Raw genomic sequence first — 19,190 nt, forward strand, 5'->3', positions numbered from 1 at the left:
AAGAATGTCAGTGAAAGAAATGACTTTTAATAATTACGTCCAGTAGATTAGGACGGTTTGAAACAGTAACAAAATTTATTGAGAATATGCATCGGGGCGTTATAAGAAATGCCTCATTTTAAAATTTATTTTCTAGATTGGCGGATTTGGCACAAGAGAAGCAGATAAGAGACGTCATTCAAGCCAGGCAACTGTCACGACTACAGTACCAGCCGTGCAAAGACCATCCCATCTAAGAAAATTGAGACGCAAAAGATATGAAGAGAAGACACCAACACGAGAAGACTACATTGAACCCAAAGATAAACATCCTGACGCTAGATGGATTTGATTCTTGACAATAGAAGAGTTTTGGACACTAACTGATGAGTTCTACAATTCAATGGTCACTTCAAATGACATTTTTGAGTCGATTACCTCATAGCTAAACGTTTTTTTTAATATCATTATGAGACTTTAATAAAGTTGGAGTAAACATTTTTAAAGATTTAACTTAAATTTTCACTTTTACAAAAAATATTACAATCTTTGAAAAAAGTGTATGTGAAGAGCCCCTACATTTTTGACCGGGCACTTACTCCAAATTTAATGTAGATTCCGAATCTGGAAAGATCTCATCTCAATCAACCTTGTATTTTTGACTTATAAGCAACGTTTGAAACGTTTGAAAAAAATCCGAAAATTCTTTTGTTTTGAGAAGTTTTCGAGATCGTGAGTCAACAATGATGTTGGGGGCGCTGGTCAAATAGAAAATAGTGTTCCATCACGAACTCCTGGTTGTTTGCATTGGAAAAAGAAAAACTAGGGATCTTTCCGCCCACTTGGGTTTATAAGACGTAACTTGCTCAGAGAAAGCTACTCCCCCTTTCAGACTGATATGTGATTTTCGGTCCATTTTTTTGATTTTTCTGAAATTCTAATTTTTATTTGTGCTATTTATTTGATTTCTTATAGAGAATAGAGGTGAGTGAAGGAATCACTTTTAATAATTACGTCCAGTAGAATAGAAGAGTTTGAAACAGTAACAAAATATATTGGGAATATGCACCGGGACATTTCAAAACCAATAAACAAATAAAGTCTCATTGTTAAACTATTTTCTCAAAACTAGTATATAAAAAGCAAAGTTTCCAAATAACCGGTTTCATAACGTCTTGATGCTTATTAGAAAGCAGGTTTGCAGTTGAAAATCGGGGTTCATTTGTGTGGGGACAGTGAGTTAACAATTCTTTGGGGGCGCTGGTTAGATAGAAAAAAATGTTCCATCACGAACTCCTGGTTGTTTACATTGGAAAAAGAAAAACAAAAGTCAACACTATTTTCAAACCTTAAAAAATATATGAGGCTTGTTTCAGAAATACATATATTCTAAGGAAATTGTTGAGGAAGTGAATCGAATTGTCACATTTGCATCAAATTACATCAACCAATCTTTTGTAAGTTTGTTTAAGCATTTTAAGGTTTCAACATGTTTTTGTAGGTTGTTGCTAAAAAAAACCCAACCTAACTTTTACGAGGATTCGTTGAAAGTTTGTCACATCTGTATTCTTTCAGGAATGAATATGAAATAGCAATGTTCCGTCGTGATGAAAAGTACCAATTTTACTTTAATTCCATGGATGATTGCTATTGCAAAGAAAACGAGACAGGCTTTGACTTTGTGATTGGACGAATTTCTTACTTTTTTTTCAAATACTTGACTCATGGAGTGGAACGAAGAAGCTATTTAAGTTTTAAAAATAAAAATTTTGTTCTGATTATTTTGCGTTGTTTTATGGATTAAATACTTTGCAAGGTAACTCACATGACCAATTTAGTGATCGTAGATGTAACAGCAGAAATATCAAGGAATCCATTTTTTAATCTAATTTAAGAATAATCCGAAACAGTAAAAATTACTCCTGGAAACAGAAAAACTGATAGCGAGTTTTTTGTTTTTGAAAAATCTGAACTATTATCAAGAATTTACTGTTTCACTAAATCACTATCAGGTATATTCATATCTTATACTACTACTCATCGATTACTAACTCTTCGGTGCTCCAGTTTAAGACTCCGCCCCTTTGACAGTCAAATTGGACAGTTTTTCAAAATAGCCATCAACTAATAGGCGTATTACACCTAATTGAAAATTAGATGATCCACGAAAATGTTACTGTTTCTCAGCTAATTAGTGTAAAAAGTCATTTGCTTGCCATTGATTCTCCATTTTTAAAAGTCGTCTATGACTGTTTTGCGACAATTGTGAGGTTTTGTGAAACCATTTTATAACAAGGAAATTTCGAAACGAAGATTATTCCGTAGTGGCAGTATGTTTCCAAAATTGAATATGGATTTCATCTAGTTTTGAAACAGTCATGTAATCTTGGAACCATATCGTTTTGCAACTGCTTACTATATTTGTTTTATGTGAGCAGCCAATAGTAAGAATCCATCAAAAATTATATGCTTGAATATATTGATAAGTTGTACTGAAACAGTGAAAAAAAAACAATTTAAAAAAAGGTTCCTGCTAGTTTTTTTTTAAATCAGAATAATTTTTCCTGCTGAACATTTTACTGATACATACAATACGTATAGATCGATAAGGAAAATTTTTTTGAGTTGTGATCTTTAGAGGATACAAGTAATCGATATTAGGTAATCGATCTGAAACGGAAAATCCCCTGTTCTTTCAAAAATGCTTCCATTATAAAGAGTCACCGTTACACTAAGTAATGTTGTAACAAATGGCCTATGGTAAGTTTATAGATTACTTTTTTCCAAAACTGGAAGTCCTGCAACTAACATGTTGTGCAAATGTGCTCAAAAAACATCATTACGCTGAACCGGTCTCTATTTTTCAGCTTTTTTAATACTTTTTTTGTGAATGATATTGAATATGTATCATGTTTCTTCACCAACCACTGACTAGTAAGATAATATAATAGTTCAATTTTCATCTAAAACAGAAAAAATATTCAAAGTGGTTTTACTAATGTAGAGAAACTTGCTGTTCCACAAAATTTTTGTCAGGTAATCACAAAGTTGAATCAGTAATCATTTTTTAGTTAGGTGAAATGAAGTATAGTTTGTTTTTCAATACTGGGAGTGTCAGAACTATGGTGTTTCGCAGTTGTTGGATACATTTTCAATTTATAAAACCAGTGTTATGTATGGAAAACGAATTATTAGTAACAAATGTTTAAAACTATTATGTTTGTTTGAAACATTAAAAAAATACAGGTTATTTATATTCAGAACACTGTCAAATCCGGAATGAATGAACCAGTTTCAAAACGTACCTATTATGGTAAGCCACCCAAAAAAGTTCAGAACACATTCTTGATCTTCCCAATTTGTTTTAATTTAATTGGGAAACAGTGAAAAAAAAACGATTGATCATTTCGAAACCGCCACGTGTCAAAACTGCAAAATAGTCGGAATTGTTTCAAAACGTCGCAGTTTGGAAATGTCCTAAAACTCACTAATCGTCGAACGAACCATTGACAACACGCTTTTTAAATGTATAATTTTTGTTTGAAACAGTAAAAACTACTTTAGTTTGGAACTTTAAAAAATTGCAAAATTAAATGCATGATGCATAAAAACCGTCACAGTTTTAAAACGTTTGAAAACTTCACTATTTTCCTGTTTTCGTATTCAGGATACATGAAGCAGTTAGAAATTCTATGATTTGGTTCTCTTTTTCACTTTTTACAAAATTTACTGTTTCAGTCTGAAACAGTAAAAAATTGTTTGTTATTTGCTAACATTACATCGAACCAGTCTTTATTTTTGAACTTTTCTTATTCCTTTCTTGTGACTAATATTGAATATATCTCGTTGTTTTCCTGTCGAAATTTCAGTTTTGCAAATCTACTATTACAAACCCACCAACCATTGACTAGTGAGATATAATTCAATTTTCATCTGAAACAGGAAAAATATTCAAATGATTTTACGTATGTAGAGAATTTTAAACAAATTAATAGTGGGAAACTTTAGAAACTTTATTAATTCAGTTTCAAACAGTAAAAAATAACAGTTATTTATATTCAAAATGTTATAAAATCCAGATATATGAGGCAGTGCCAAAACGTCACAGTTTCAAAACGTACTTAAAATAGTAAACCAGCAAAAAAATCCTATATAATATGAATCGTACAAAACAAATTCTTGATCTTTCTAGTCTATTTAAATTTAATTAGGAAACAGTGAAAAAAAACTGTTGGTCATTTTGAAACCGCCACGTTTTAAAACTGCAAAATACTCAGAATAGTTTCAAAACTTCACAGTTCTCCTATGTTCTACAACTCGCGAATCATCTACAATACGTTTTAAAAATGTATGATTTTTGTTTGAAACAGTGAAAATATTTTGGTTTTCGAAAAATAACCTGGAACGTTAAAAACATAAATTCAAGACAGATCTATAACGTCACAGTTTGAAAACGTTCTGAATTCCTTCCCCATTATTTTCAAAATGAATAATTTTATTTTGAAACAGTGAAAAATACTGGAATTTTGCAAATTGCAAAAAAAATTGCAACAAAGAAATTGAAAAAGTTCTAAAACGTCGCAAAATTCTCAAACCATCTGAGTAGTGACTACAAATTGTTCATCGCATATTATCAACACTTATAGTCTCATTTTGAAATAGTGAAATAAATTATTGAACGTCCTAGTTTCTAAATAGACAGAAGAATCAAACTAGACACACTAATTCTGTCCGGATCCATCGTTTCCGATCATCATTCCCTATTGAAGATAGAGAAAAACAAATCAAGGTCAGTCTCCGTAGAAGACGTCACCTGTCTCCGTCCGACATCAAAATAACTGTGTACTAACAGACCGATCCCTTAAAGGATATGATCAGCGAAAACATAGAGATATCATAGAAAACTGAGAGACGCAGACAATAAGGAACCAGAGGAAAAACCTTATAAAAGCCTAGTCCTAGGACAACAATAGCAAGTAAATAATTCTACTTTCAAACAAAATGTTCTTCTCCACCATCCGCACTATATTCTTCTTCCTCGGACTCATTCTGATGGCCACTGCTCAATTGGGAGTCAACACCGGGCTCGGTGTAGGTCCGGCTGGAGCTAATGCTAGTGAGTTTTTGGCTTTTGCCTGGTTCTTCATTTTAAAATGTTATAATTTCAGACCTCCAAGGCGCCGGATACGGTAACCAAGGACAAGGAGCTTATGGAAACGCTGGATTGGGAGTTCAACCAGGAGGAGTTGCTGGAGGACTCGTTGGAAAGTAAATTGGATTACTGTACAGCATACTGTAACAATTTTTGCATAAGGTTTTGTAATATAAAAAATGTATTATATTGGATACCACTTGGTACACTTCTTATAAACCTCTTCTTATCATCATCTATTCTATTAAAACACACGGATAAAGAGTCTTCAAACTTTAAAGGCGCATATCTCAAAAGTGGGCGGAGCTCTCAAAAAAGTGTCAACTGGAAAAATATAGATCTAGATTTGATCTACATAATGAGTACAAAATTAAAAAATTTTAGTCTACTTTGACACCAGTCCCGGTGCCTCAAAATTGGACAGCCAGTTATGATCCTCCACCACCAATAACTTATAAAGGAGGGGACTATTACTTTATCTATTTATAACTCTGCAGTAATAACCTGTACAAAAAAGTTGTCAACTGTAATAATAATCTACACGAAATTCTACACAATTTGTTAGTTGCCAACTTTTTGATAGCGCCGCCCACTTTTGAGATATGTGCCGTTAAAGACGAAAGGAGCGCCCGCGCCGCCGACACCCCAAAAATTCTTCAAAATATCGACAGCTTACCGCTTATTAACCTCTAAAAGTTTCAATACACATCTGGAAAACCCTGTGAGAAGAAGGTTGAGTGTCTGTAGGTAGAGGAGAAGAGGTCAGATATCATCTGCCACGTCGTTACGCATGTAGTAGTGCAAATAGATTAGGGTCTCCCCATCTGTTAGGTCGTCGGTGGAAAACCCGCTGAAATATTGAGGAAAATTAGATATCGTGAAGCATATGTTTATTGTGTCACACTAGAAGCATTTACAGAAAATAAGAATTAATGAGCGTTAAGGGCTCCGCGACATTTTGCAGTTGGTTTTCAAGTAAACAAGCAAAACAGTAAAAATGTTGAAATAAATATCAAACTGCTTGAGCAAGACCAAGAGTTCCAATTATTCAATTGACAATTGAGCGCCCATCTGTTGCTCAGTTCCAGAAAATTCCGCTCCAGATTCCGGTACTAATTTGATGATAAAGTTTAAGAGATGTGGTTCATTGTTGTCAATTGCATAAACATGAAGCTTCGATGTCAGAGTTAATGAAATCAAAAAACGTGGATAGTTGTTGCCTCTGTAAAAAATAATTTATTGTAACTGACTATACTGACACCACTATACTCACTTCACAGTTGTTCCTTCCAAATCATGTCGAATTTCCTCAAACTCTCGTTTCAAATGTATCAACTCACTATACACAAGTTTACTATCAAACTCGACAAACGTGTACTTTGTGCCAATCTCTTTTGGATGTTTCATCCAGTATCGGATCATACTCACCATATCAATCATATCGAGGGAGTAATGTTCGAATGAGATAGTTTTGCATGGTAGTTTATGAAGACATATCATTTCTGCTTCACTTTGTTCTTCGAAAATGTTAAATGCAAGAGATTCCGCAGAACGGAAGACCGGGTGATTGTAAGTATGGAGTCCGGCCAATTTACATCTCAGATATTTTAGCGGAAAACTGATCGGGTCGATAATTGGAAGGTAGTATTCAAAATTACAATGTTTTGCATCAAGTTCAGTAATTTTGAACTTAGAGTCCACTGGCAACGCTAAATCCGCATGCGGCCCAAAGACTTCCAGCCTTTTCACATGGACACTTGTTCTCCCTCCCATATAATATTGATTGATTTTATTCTCCACAGTTTGGTCCAAGTTTTGTGGCATATTCCGTTTCCATATTGTTTTTCTGTCATCACATGAAAACTCTAAAGCGTTGTTGAACTCGCTCAAATCAAACGAAAAATCGTCTAGAGATGTCACCGCTTTGTATATTTGAAGATAGTTCAATCGAAGAGGAGTCTTTTCGCTTCGTTGAAGCACAGCACTGCGGGACGTGATGCGAATTCTAGAATAAGTTAGTTACATTTTGAAGGTCTTGAAGGTGGCTTGCCGCTTAACCGCATCCAAATGCTCCAATACACATCGTAGACCAGGATAGGAGAGCCCAATAGGCATCTCCGAGAGGTGTCAGGGGATGAATGAGGGTGGTTGTGAGTGTGAGCAGGAGGGATCACTAAGTCAGTAAGGAAATTTCTGCGCGCGTAAATGGATGACGTGGAAGGTGCTAATTGAGTGTCTGTAGGGAGAGAAATTGAGGTCAAATACCACGTCATTATAAATGTAGTAGTGCAAACAGATTAGGGTTTCCCCAGGGCAAATTCGGATCTAATATTAAAATAATGAACTCTAAGCCGGCCAGTATTGTATCAGAGGCATAGAATTCCGTGAGATTTATATTTAAGTAGGTTTATCGACTAATTATACTACTTTGAAGGGAGTATGCTCAAAATAGATGTACCTATAAAATTTGAGGCGCTCTGTGATGTTTGAAATGAATAATTATTTCAAAAAAGTTCAGATGAAAAGTATCTGAAACTGAAAAAAAGATTTGCACAGATCCTTTGAGAACACACTAAAACTTGAAAATGGCAGACTTTTTTTGCCTGAAATTTCAGTTTTCGAGTCAAATTGTGAATCAATTTTGCATAAACAATTTTCGATAATTATTACTGTTTTAGAATTTCAGGAAAAAGAATTTCACAAAAATTCGGCTAGTTATATTACATTTACTACACAGTACATAGACTGAGTCCACTGACATTCAGAACTAAAAAAGAATAAATGAACCCTATTGATACAAACAGAGCTAACAATCTACCAAGGCACATCGTGTCGTGGAAGTCATCTGTTCTGGTCTTGAAACAGTAGTTTTTTAGTCATTATGCACATCACGAACATCAAGTATTATTCCTGTTTCAGACATTTGAAAACAGCGGGTCTTTCAAACTTAGGTGTTGGAACACACATTTTCCAATATACAGAAGAAATCACAATGTGATTTGTACAGTCTAGTCTCTCGTATCAATGTTTCTGATCATTGGGATACCATTTCTGACCCTCAAACTATGAAACAAACAGTGTCTGACGTCTTCTTTTCGGAGAACTTGGAGACGTCATCAGTTTTGAACCAGATAATGTTTGTCCTTATTGTCGAACTCAACTGATCATGCGGTTCCTTGAATCCTTGTGGTCAGCGAATGTTTTGGAAAGATAATGAGAGTAGAAGAGACGCAGACAGATTCAGATTCCTAGACGGATCAAGAAAAGAGAATATAAGCACTCGTAGACGAGAAGAGACAACAAAACCGTCTAACAACTCAAAATGTCGCTTCTCCACAAAATCTTTGTCTTCCTCGGACTCGTTGCCATTGTTTCTGCTCAATTGGGACTTGGACTCGGAGCAGGACCTGTTGGAGCTAATGCTAGTGAGTTACTCTATTTGGTATGAATATAATGTTACCTTGGTGAATTTCAGATCTTGGTGGATACGGTAACCAAGGATACGGTGGACAAGGAGTCTATGGAAACGGAGGAGTTGGAGTTCAACCAGGAGGAGTTGTCGGAGGACTTCTTGGATAATAACTCAGGAATTTGATTAATGTATACTTACTGTAAATACTCATATAGTTTCATTTTAAATATACATCTTACATGAATGCGTTCCGTTCTAATAACACCATAGAAAAGACCTATGTCTGGTATTATTGTTAGCGTATTGTTAGACAGAAAAACTCTACGCTTTACATAATCCTTCGAAACAGATAAAAATATAATAATTTTAGGCTTTCCATCCGGACGGGCGTTTCTGCGGGCGGCCCTCGCCCGCCCGTGCCCACCCTACCCGAAAACAAAAAAGTTTTGCAACAAAAAAGTTCGAACTCGGGAGTCTCAAATTCAAAAACAGGGGTCGTTAGCCACTAGGCCAAACCTTCGCTTAAGCTAATTCAATTGAAGAAACTTCGCGAACCGGATCGCCATACAATGTTCTGCAAATGTTTATTTTTGAAACAGAAAATTTCTTCATTTATGTAATTCTTTCTGTCCATTTCTTATTTCCCATAGTAGAGAGAAAACATCGAAAGACTTCTTAATGAATAATTGTGTTTTTATTAGATGCTCTGATGTTAAATCAAGTGAATTGTAAAGCGACTTCCAGGTGAACACTAACTATTAAAACAGAAAAAAATAATTGTGTCAAGATGGGTGTAACAAAATGAGAATATCAACTTTTACAGTTTTTAGAACTTATTTGTTTAGTGAAACAGCAAGAAAACTATTATTATTATTATTCACAGCAAGTTATGCCTCACAGTGATCTAAACTGCAGACAATCTACGTTTTTTTCTGCAGAAATCAGAAAACAATATGATTTGTACAGTCTAGTCTCTCCTATCAAGTGTTTCTGATCATTGGGATACCATTTCTGACCTTCAAACTATGAAACAAACAGTGTCTGACGTCTTCTTTTCGGAGAACTTGGAGACGTCATCAGTTTTGAACCAGATACTGTTTGTCCTTATTGTCGAACTCAACTGATCATGTGATTCCTTGAATCCTTGTGGTCAGCGAATGAACGGATAATAGGAGATGGAGAGATTGATATGGCCTGATATTGTAATATGTCTGAATACATATTATGTTACTTTGAGAAGTTTTAGATCTCAGCAATGATACTCAGAAAGATTGTTTAGCAACTAATATTATAAATTACCAGAAGTGACTGAAACAGAATAAAAGTTGTTTAAGAGATCAAACGCCAAACAGGAAGTTTTATGAATATAAAAATTGATGAATATTTATAAACTTTTTATTCCCATTCTTGTTTAAAAAAATGCTTTAAAAAGTTTCCAAAACAATCTCGATCTAAAAATTATTTTAGTCACTACATAGTACGTGGTGTTTAATCAGAAATAAATACACAAATTTTGTGCTGTTTCATGGAAAAAATGAGTATTGAATTTTTCAGGTTTTAGTTATTAAAAATGAAGTGCCCGTTTCTAACTATTTTGTAAAGATGTTCAAAGACACTCATATTCATTAGGAGAAAACCATTTAATATCAAATATTTATTATCAGCATTTACAGTAAGTATACATTAATCAAATTCCTGAGTTATTATCCAAGAAGTCCTCCGACAACTCCTCCTGGTTGGACTCCAACTCCTCCATTTCCATAGACTCCTTGTCCACCGTATCCTTGGTTACCGTATCCACCAAGATCTGAAATTCATCAAGGAAGTCGTATTATCTAGACCTGATACAGTAACTCACTAGCATTAGCCCCAACAGGTCCTGCTCCGAGTCCAAGTCCTAATTGAGCAGAAACAATGGCAACGAGTCCGAGGAAGACAAAGATTTTGTGGAGAAGCGACATTTTGAGTTGTTAGACGGTTTTGTTGTCTCTTCTCGTCTACGAGTGCTTATATTCTCTTTTCTTGATCAGCTTAGGAATCTGACTCTGTCTGCGTCTCTTCTACTCTCATTATCTTTCCAAAACATTCGCTGACCACAAGGATTCAAGGAACCGCATGATCAGTTGAGTTCGACAATAAGGACAAACATTATCTGGTTCAAAACTGATGGCGTCTCCAAGTTCTCCGAAAAGAAAACGTCAGACACTGTTTGTTTCACAGTTTGAAAGTCAGAAATGGTGTCCCAATGATCAGAAACATTAATAGGATAGACTAGACTCTACAAATCATATTGTTTTCTGATTTCTGGAGAACAATTTCTGTAGGTTTCAGTCTTCGAGAAAAATCCAAAGTTAGACAATCTAAATCATTTTAAAAAAGTGATACATTTATTAAAATATACCGTTTCTAGTAAACGCAAAAATATTGTAAGTTTTTGAGATTTCGATGGTTCGTCTTTATAGGAGAATTTTTTTACTAAAACTCATATTCTTCCTGAATTGCTATACTGTTTCACACATTCATTTATATTTCTGTTAAAAAAGTTATCTTGCATTTTGATAGTCTCAAAATTTTGGTGATTCCCAAATAAATAGGCGTGTTCGGAATAAGTCTCACATTGATGTTTTGTCGTTTTAAATAAGTGCGGTTACGGAAGTACTGGTTTTCAAGCAAAATACATCATTTTTGCTAATTGTTTGAAACATTAACTTTTTATTGCAATGTTTCATTTCTTGTTGAAGGTTTGTAGATTATTGGAATCTGGAAATATTTTCTTGCTTTTGTAGCAAATTTTAATACATAAAAAGTGAAACAGGAAAATTGTTCAGAAGCTATAACTACACGCCAACTATTTCAGTTATAATAAATGTTTCTGTTTCATACTTCTCTAGTGTTACATGTCCCTTGGTTGGGTCATGTCTTCCAGTCTGTTTTTACTGCGGCCTAGACCTCTGGTGGGGTCTAGGAGGCAGTTTCTTTTTTCATACATTCACAACAGTACACATTTAGAATAATGGAATTTATTTATAACGGTTAGTAAAAGTGGACATATATAATGGGTCTAGCTAAGGGATAAATGTTACATAATTATGTTATCGTTCGTTCGGGGGCTAAGTATAAAAGTAAAATAACAGAAAAGTAAAAGAAAGAATGTCGAAAAGGCTGAGCAGAGGAGGTGTTCTCTCTGCGACCAGCCAGGTGGCTTGCCGGAGGCAAGACTGATTGGTGCCTCTTCTTTTTCTATCTCTTATCTCTCTCTCCTCAGATGTTGCACTTAACAGCTGGAGCTGTTTTTGTTTACGCCTCGCATGACTCGTATGACACTAGAATATTCAAGCATTTGGTACATATGTGCTTTTTAACCGGCTTTCCAACGCATACCGAATTCGTCGACGAAAAATAGAGGTGCACCCTCAATTTGAACTGCCCCTCTAATAGAGTTGCACTCCGACGGACCCGTTGAACAATAGAGTTGCATGCACCTCAAATACAGTTTTTACGGTAATTTAAAAATAATGAAATATAGAGTTCACTGTTTCGAAAAACAATATAAATTCCTGTGGATTTCCTGGCACTGGTTCTTTGCCATATGTTGTTGGAATAAATTTATTACAGAATTTAATTTATACATTCACATAAAATTCCAGATTATTATCCGAGAAGTCCTCCGACAACTCCTCCTGGTTGGACTCCGACTCCTCCGTTTCCATAGACTCCTTGGCCACCGTATCCTTGGTTACCGTATCCGTTACCATATCCACCAACATCTGGAAATATATCTATGTAACATTGTATGCATATATAATACAGTAACTCACTAGCATTCGCCCCAATAGGTCCTGCTCCGAGTCCGAGTCCCAATTGAGCAGAAACAATGGCAACGAGTCCGAGGAAGACGAAGATTTTGTGGAGAAGAGACATTTTTAGAATTAGATGGATTTGTTGTTTCTCCTCGTCCACGGGTACTTATATTCTCTTTTTCTTATCAGTTCAGGAATCTAAAATCTGTCTGCGTTTCTTCTTCTCGTGTTATCATTTCCAAAAATTCGGTGAATATCCCTCATGATCTGTTTAGTTTGATGGGTGACGTCGTTCTCAAGTTCTCCGAAAAGAAGGGGCAGACAGTGACGTTGGTACGTTTAGTTCGTAGATCAAAACGATATTTCAATGATCAGAATGATAAGGAAAACTGACAGATTGCAATTAAAGTCCTGTTTCTGCAATATACTGTAACTCTGTTTGAAATAATATCGCATTAAAACCAAACGGGTTAGAACTGGTATGAATTATTTAGAAAAATCAATTCTATAACAAACAGTTTTAATATGACGCTTAGTCATTTTTTAATCGATTTTGATTAGCACTGGTTCTATTTCGGGTGGTTCTTATTCGGGACATCAAACGTTTTTTTTATATAACCGGCTATTTTCTTTGAATTTTCTTTAAAAGTTTACTGTTTCGCAGTGTGTTCAATATCATAAGTTTTCTGATTGGTTGATAACGCTTTCGAAGTATTAAAATTATTATTAAAAACAAATTATTTCAGATTTTTTGTTTGTTTCTAGCCGTTTCAGAATCCAGCTTTTACTTGGTTTACTTATACTTTTTCAAGATAAATCTGTAGTTCTAAATATTTGTTTATTCTCTATTTGATACAGTCTCAATAAAATTTACTGTTTCAAGAAAACTTTGAGGAGACAGTAAACTTTTCTATAATAATGGATTGTTCTGTAATGTATTATTAAAAATTAAACTTTGCAAACATTGAAAAAGCGAGAAAACTGTAAACTACTTTGTTCTATCGTCATGGATTTTGTTATTGTTTTTTACAGTATGAATTTATGTTTTAACATACGCCGGAAACAGTAAAAATTGGTACTCTCAAGTATTCCCAAATTGGCATCAAAATGTAGCAGCTGTCGTTTTCTGTTTCAAATACACTTCGAAAGGATAAGTCTTAAATTAACATTCAATTATTTTTGTTGTATGCACGTTTCATAACACAAAATACATGGAATTGATTTTTTTGTTTGCTCAAATCTTACAATAAACTGAACCGCACAGTTTTCTGTTTCATCCAAAACCTGAAACAGTAAATTTCAAAACTATGTTTACTCCCGCTTCCATTGTATTTAAAAAACTGAAAAGTTCAATAGTCAGGATACAAATCGATAAATATTTTGAGAACGATTTTCAAAAACATTATGCGCCTGTTTCACATTGACTATGAAAAATACTAGTTACTGACTTTAATCTGGTCTAAAGCATCAAAAGAATATAACGTCTGACCTTGTTAGCTCCACTAGCAAATTTTTTATAGTCTTTTTGAAAAACAAAAAAGTTATTCCTATCTTGAAAAATATTATGGTAAGAATACATTCAATTTCAAGCTTCTTTCAGGTTGGCACATAAGCTTCTGCAATTTTTCGATGAAATTTTAAATCTATTTTTTTCGCAACACTTGAACAATCATTGTCATACTAATAAAGTCATTGTGTTATATCTCCTCGTCCCGGAGGCCCAGTTTTTTAAGTCTATCAATATAAGAAACCTGAATATCTCATGTTATTTCCCTGTTCTCATCGAGGAGTGCCCACCCTAGAAAGGCTCATACACTGGTATTGGTTATTTGATATCAGAAAACCACTATTAAAAAATTTTGGAGCAGTAATACTCAGGAACAAACAGTTTTCCTGGCTTTAATCAGATTTTATTCTTGCACTGATGTGTAGGCGTTGTAGGCGTAAATAATTGCTTTCATTATTTCATTCGATTAGATGTTTTTAATTTGAAGCAGTATCAACACGTTTTGAAAAGAAAATCAAAAATGAAAAGTTTCTGTTTTATCAAAAACTTGAATCAATATTTTTCAAACTTTTAATCCTGCAAATATGAGCGTCATTTTAAATTAAGAGAACAATTGGAACTAATTTATTATTGTAAACTCAGATTTCACAAAAATGTTGAAACAGTAAATAGTCAAGAAATTTCCAGTCTATTTTTTTACTATGTTTCTCTGTGAAATGTTTCCTAGTGTTGATTGAAAATCAATGCACCTAGGTTCTCAGTATCTGTAATCGTGAGAAAATTAAGTAGATCAATATTTTGAGGAAGAGCTACAAGACCTCCGGGAGGCTGAAAACTTTAAAAAGGAAATCAAGAAACGACCGGATAGTGGTGTGTAATCAACTGTGCATCACAGTCTACAATAACTCAAAAAATATGTTAATTTTTTGAAACACTAAAATAATCATATTAGTAAAAATGTATGTTCTGTACTAGAAGGAGGTTCAATAATATTTGAAACAGTTAATAATTTTTGCTGTATCGAAAAATGCGAAAAACGTTGAGGCTACTGGTTCAATCAGTAAAATTTGCATATTTTACAGATTTGAAAAAAAAACAATATTTCTCATAGTTCCACCTTTTTTCATTGTTTCAAAAAATTTTTAGCTATGAAAAACTGTTGAGAAAAGCCGGAGCATGACTTCATAAAGTTTAAATGCTTTGTTAGTTCAAATTTCGGAGCCAAAAAGTTATCTATAGATACTCCATTAAACAAAAAAAAGCGTTGACCTAAACCCAAAAAATGATATTCTACTAATTTCTGCGATCACCGGAAAGGAGGAATGAAAAAAGGAATGACAATAATTCACAAAAAAATTTATATTAGTCATAAATTTACTGTTTCAGCAGAATCATTTCAGATGTTGAATTGATTGTAGTATGTTTCCAATTAGATACTGGCATTCTTATTACAAATTTACTGATTCAATAAAATACTGTTTATGCGAGTCATTTTGGTACGGAGTCGTGGAGCTCATGGCTGCGAAACGTCTGGCTGTAAAATGTCCCGGAGCCAAAAAATTATCTATAGATACTCCATAACACAAAAACTTATTCAGAAAGAAATACAGATGTATGATGTTTCTCCATCGAACCCAAATCAAAAAAGAACATAAAGAATGTTGACCTAAAAATGATATTCTACTAGTTTCTGCAATCACCAAAAATGAAGAAAAATTATACACAAATACTTCAGAATTCACAAAATAAATGTAAATCTCCATCAAAACTACAGTTGTTCCTCAACAACATCTAGAATTACTTTCCAGGGCCGCGCGTACGCAGCCCCGTTACGCAAAAATTGAGCTGTTGGCGAATCTCAACTCGAGACTGCCACACAGGTCAGCCCTTCCAAAAGTGCAATGGAAAGGCCTCGCCATGGGGATTCTGTCTTGATGATCACAGAATACCCCCAGCCAGGTAAGTTTATGAGTCGTCGCGAGGAGGGTGTAGTGCTGTCGTGTGTTCCGACATCTCACGGGTTCCGCCGCTTGCTATGTATAGTGTGCAGTGGGCGGAGTCAGGAAAAAGAAAAGAGAAAGGACGTGACTATTGACACTACTATGGCATCAGGAATGAGTTGAACAATTTAGTGTTCTCACATTCATGAAACTTTGAAACTGTGAATTTTTTTTACTGTTCCAAGACTATACCTTGAAACTCTCTATCAATTATTGCTGTACTTGTAAAAGTAAAAAATATCGAATCGTGAATGCGCGTCAATGTATAATTATACAAGTTATTGCACAAAACGGATGAAACAGAAATCATCACTTTAATTGTTCATCAAGTTGTGAAATAGTGAGAAAAATTCAAAACTTCAAAACTATTTTTTTATTTACTGTTCAGAATTCACACTATACTATAGAAAAGCATATTTCAAGTTCCATAGTTCGTGTATGCTACTTTTAAAAATTAATACATTTATTAGTTCAATGTTCGTATTAATTGGAGAATGGTGAAAATGATTTCTCTTTTGGATATCTGAACATGTAGACACACAGATAGACACAATCCCGATTCAAAATTAAACAATTTCCAGTTTGAGAATACTCTGTTTTCCATTTAAAAATGTGATTTTTCCGAGTTTCTTGCCACTTTTTGCATAAGATTCGTGCAATTTTCCTCTGCGATCCCCTCTGTGTACCTACGAACAGGACCGTCACAACGTCCCTTCTCCCAGATCGATATTCTGCCAATTATTCACAATCCGACCCTTCCTCCTCCTCATTACACAAAAAACGGTCCGTTACGTGCACACTGTGTGCGCGAAAAAGGTGTGCGGACCCTTTTCTCTGCGTCTCTCTTCCTCCCACACCATTTCTCAGTTGGCGGGAAGGACCACCACTTTTTGTCGATGCATAAGAATCCTATTGATTTTGCGCATTTTTGCCATTTTTTTCACTATATTCTGTAATTTCACTCCCTAAAACTTCAATTTTCATTTCAGAAATGTCGCAACCTCTCCAACAAGTCAGCAGCAGCTCTGAAGATGAGCTTCTCTCGGAATTTTCAAATGTAAGATTCATTTTCCCCGTATCTAATTAAAACATACCTCTTCATTTTTAGATCCTGACGCCGACAATCGCCACCATCGGTGACTCCCAAAAAATCGGTAATACGGAGCTATCTGGTCAATTTGAGAATGAAACAGGGACTGGAGAAAAGGATGAGAAAGAGCAGATGCAGAAGTTGCAGTGAGTATAAGTTTCGAGTGAAAATGTGAAGAAAAAGTTACTGTTTCAAGCTAAAAATATCGACTATGTGCATTTCGACACACACATATCAAAGGTCCCGATACTATTTGTTGAACATAAATTTCGCCTGAAAAAATTACTGTTTCAAGCAAAACATAAAAAAAATAGTTGAGCACGAGTTGAGCATTCTTCGGATGTTGTTATCAAAAACTAACAAACAATTACTGTTTCAAGCTGTTTGAATAAGTGTATAAGTTTTGGAACCACGTTTTGACACCATTATTTAAATAGACGTACACACAATAGACCAGTGCAACCAGAAATTGTATGAACAGTTACTGTTTCAGTCAACGTTGATAAGCCTGACAAGCTTGAGAACAACGGTACTGAATATCTTCCTGTAGTCAGAAATTCAAGAAAAAAAAACGTCCTAATTTCAATCGAGATTCTTGAAATTAGAATTTTTCTCTTATTTTTTAAGAAATTTTATTTTTGGGTCTTTTTCGGTTGAAAAATAAAATAAAAACCGTACTGTTTCAAGCAGTATGCTTTTTTGAAATTTGAATAATCTGAAGTTTCAATACTAACTGTTTCTAATCAAACCAGTAGCCATAAAAGTCCGATTGGATTCGAAAAATTTTTGTTTTAACCAAACTCTTTCACATTTGATAATTTTTGTTACGTTAGTAAATGACCGTATTTCTTAACTACAAATAAAATGTTTCGATTTACGTGAAACAGTAATTCTTGTGACTATTTGATAAGTTTGTATCATTTGACTATAATTGAAAAATTTTACCAATGTTTAGTGTTTCAAACACAATTTTCCATTTTTTAGTAGTTTTAAAACACTAAGTTTGGAGAAAACACAATGAAATGGCGAAAATTGACTTCAACGTTTCTGTTTCAAAAATACATAAGTTTTTGGTTTTCGACCTTTAGTTCAACTTATGGCAAAATTTAAAAGAAAAGAATACGGTTTGTAACGGGAAAAAAACTTTCAAAACCACTGTTGCAGTTTTATGAATAATTCTTGAATTGGTTAATTTGAAAATTATGTTAGCAAACAAAAAATACTAACTGTTTCAAGCAATTTTAGTATAACTGCGCTCAAATTTAGCTTCGATTCGACATCTATATACTCTCGTAAATTTACATCAAAACTCCCGTAAATCTACACCAGTACCTCTGTAAATCCACACAACTCATCCCACTATTCTTCCAGATCCGCCATCAACTGCCACCAAGACGAATTCGAAGTACTCAACGACAAAATCCAATCACTGAAAAACAGAGTGTTTGATCTGGAATTTGAAGCACAAGAATATCGAAACGAAATTCGTGAGAATCAAGAAAAGATCGAGAATCTTGAGATGCGGAATGTGGAAAATGAAACTTATTATCTGGAGGCAATTGAACTGTTGGAAAAAGCAAAAAATGTGGATTTCATCGCTTATGACGGAGCTAAAATGAAGGAGTTAAAGCAGGAGAATAAGGAATTAAAGGGGAAGATTGAAGAGCTCAAGGGGGAGTTGAGTGAGGAGAGAAGACGGAATCTCACAGTGTGTAGATCAAAAATTCAAGTGAAATTCGATGAACTCTCTTACTACATGAAGCAGTTAGATCTCTACCAAGAAATTGAGAACCGTGATGAAAAGTTGAGAGAGAAAGATAAGGAGATTGTGAATTTGCAACTTGATGTGCTTGATTTGAAGCTGAAAATCCAGAAACCAAGCAGTCTCGTCAAGCAAAACACTCAACTGGTTGAAAAAATCAAGGAGGCGAAGAAGACTATTCAGAAATTGGAGCATGAAGCTATACTCTCTGCAGAGAAAGGTCAAGATTTTCCAACTGATCCCACGGCTACAGAAGATTCCTCTTGCGTCTCTAAAGCTGAGTACAACCGGAAGGTCTACGAGTTGGAGTACGCTAATGAGCAGATTGCGATGATTTTGGGGGATCAAGAGGAGAAGAAGAAAAAGGAGGATGATGATGAGAAAAAGATGTTGAGAGGACAGATTGAGGAATTGAATGAGACGATTCGGCTGATGTCGCAGTGGTGATTCGATGCATATTTTTATTATTTTTCAACTTTTTTTACTGT

General features: G+C 34.6%; 6 protein-coding genes across 6 annotated transcripts; 3 read left to right on the forward strand and 3 right to left on the reverse strand.

Moving 5' to 3' along the window:
- Positions 1–4,980: 4,980 nt before the first annotated feature.
- GCK72_015282 (uncharacterized protein) lies at positions 4,981–5,251 on the forward strand (the record flags this gene model as incomplete). The annotated part of the gene is made up of 2 exons (XM_003089615.2): positions 4,981–5,095; positions 5,148–5,251. The coding sequence occupies 2 exons, from the start codon at positions 4,981–4,983 to the stop codon at positions 5,249–5,251; spliced, it is 219 nt and encodes a 72-aa protein (XP_003089663.2).
- A 924-nt stretch (positions 5,252–6,175) lies between these two features.
- Positions 6,176–6,955, reverse strand: GCK72_015283 (uncharacterized protein; the record flags this gene model as incomplete). Its single annotated transcript, XM_053730751.1, has 2 exons — positions 6,176–6,353; positions 6,405–6,955. The coding sequence occupies 2 exons, from the start codon at positions 6,953–6,955 to the stop codon at positions 6,176–6,178; spliced, it is 729 nt and encodes a 242-aa protein (XP_053585523.1).
- Positions 6,956–8,453: 1,498 nt separating this feature from the next.
- GCK72_015284 (uncharacterized protein) lies at positions 8,454–8,710 on the forward strand (the record flags this gene model as incomplete). Its single annotated transcript, XM_003089619.1, has 2 exons — positions 8,454–8,556; positions 8,607–8,710. The coding sequence occupies 2 exons, from the start codon at positions 8,454–8,456 to the stop codon at positions 8,708–8,710; spliced, it is 207 nt and encodes a 68-aa protein (XP_003089667.1).
- Positions 8,711–10,246: 1,536 nt separating this feature from the next.
- GCK72_015285 (uncharacterized protein) lies at positions 10,247–10,504 on the reverse strand (the record flags this gene model as incomplete). The annotated part of the gene is made up of 2 exons (XM_003089616.2): positions 10,247–10,350; positions 10,402–10,504. The coding sequence occupies 2 exons, from the start codon at positions 10,502–10,504 to the stop codon at positions 10,247–10,249; spliced, it is 207 nt and encodes a 68-aa protein (XP_003089664.2).
- A 1,690-nt stretch (positions 10,505–12,194) lies between these two features.
- GCK72_015286 (uncharacterized protein) lies at positions 12,195–12,464 on the reverse strand (the record flags this gene model as incomplete). The annotated part of the gene is made up of 2 exons (XM_003089618.2): positions 12,195–12,310; positions 12,362–12,464. 2 exons carry the CDS (start codon positions 12,462–12,464, stop codon positions 12,195–12,197), a joined length of 219 nt encoding a protein of 72 aa, XP_003089666.2.
- A 4,377-nt stretch (positions 12,465–16,841) lies between these two features.
- On the forward strand, positions 16,842–19,149 carry GCK72_015287 (uncharacterized protein; the record flags this gene model as incomplete). The annotated part of the gene is made up of 3 exons (XM_003089858.2): positions 16,842–16,907; positions 16,959–17,086; positions 18,312–19,149. The coding sequence occupies 3 exons, from the start codon at positions 16,842–16,844 to the stop codon at positions 19,147–19,149; spliced, it is 1,032 nt and encodes a 343-aa protein (XP_003089906.2).
- Positions 19,150–19,190: the final 41 nt, after the last annotated feature.

The sequence above is a fragment of the Caenorhabditis remanei genome, chromosome IV, assembly GCF_010183535.1.
Source record: "Caenorhabditis remanei strain PX506 chromosome IV, whole genome shotgun sequence".
Lineage (NCBI taxonomy): Eukaryota > Metazoa > Nematoda > Chromadorea > Rhabditida > Rhabditidae > Caenorhabditis > Caenorhabditis remanei.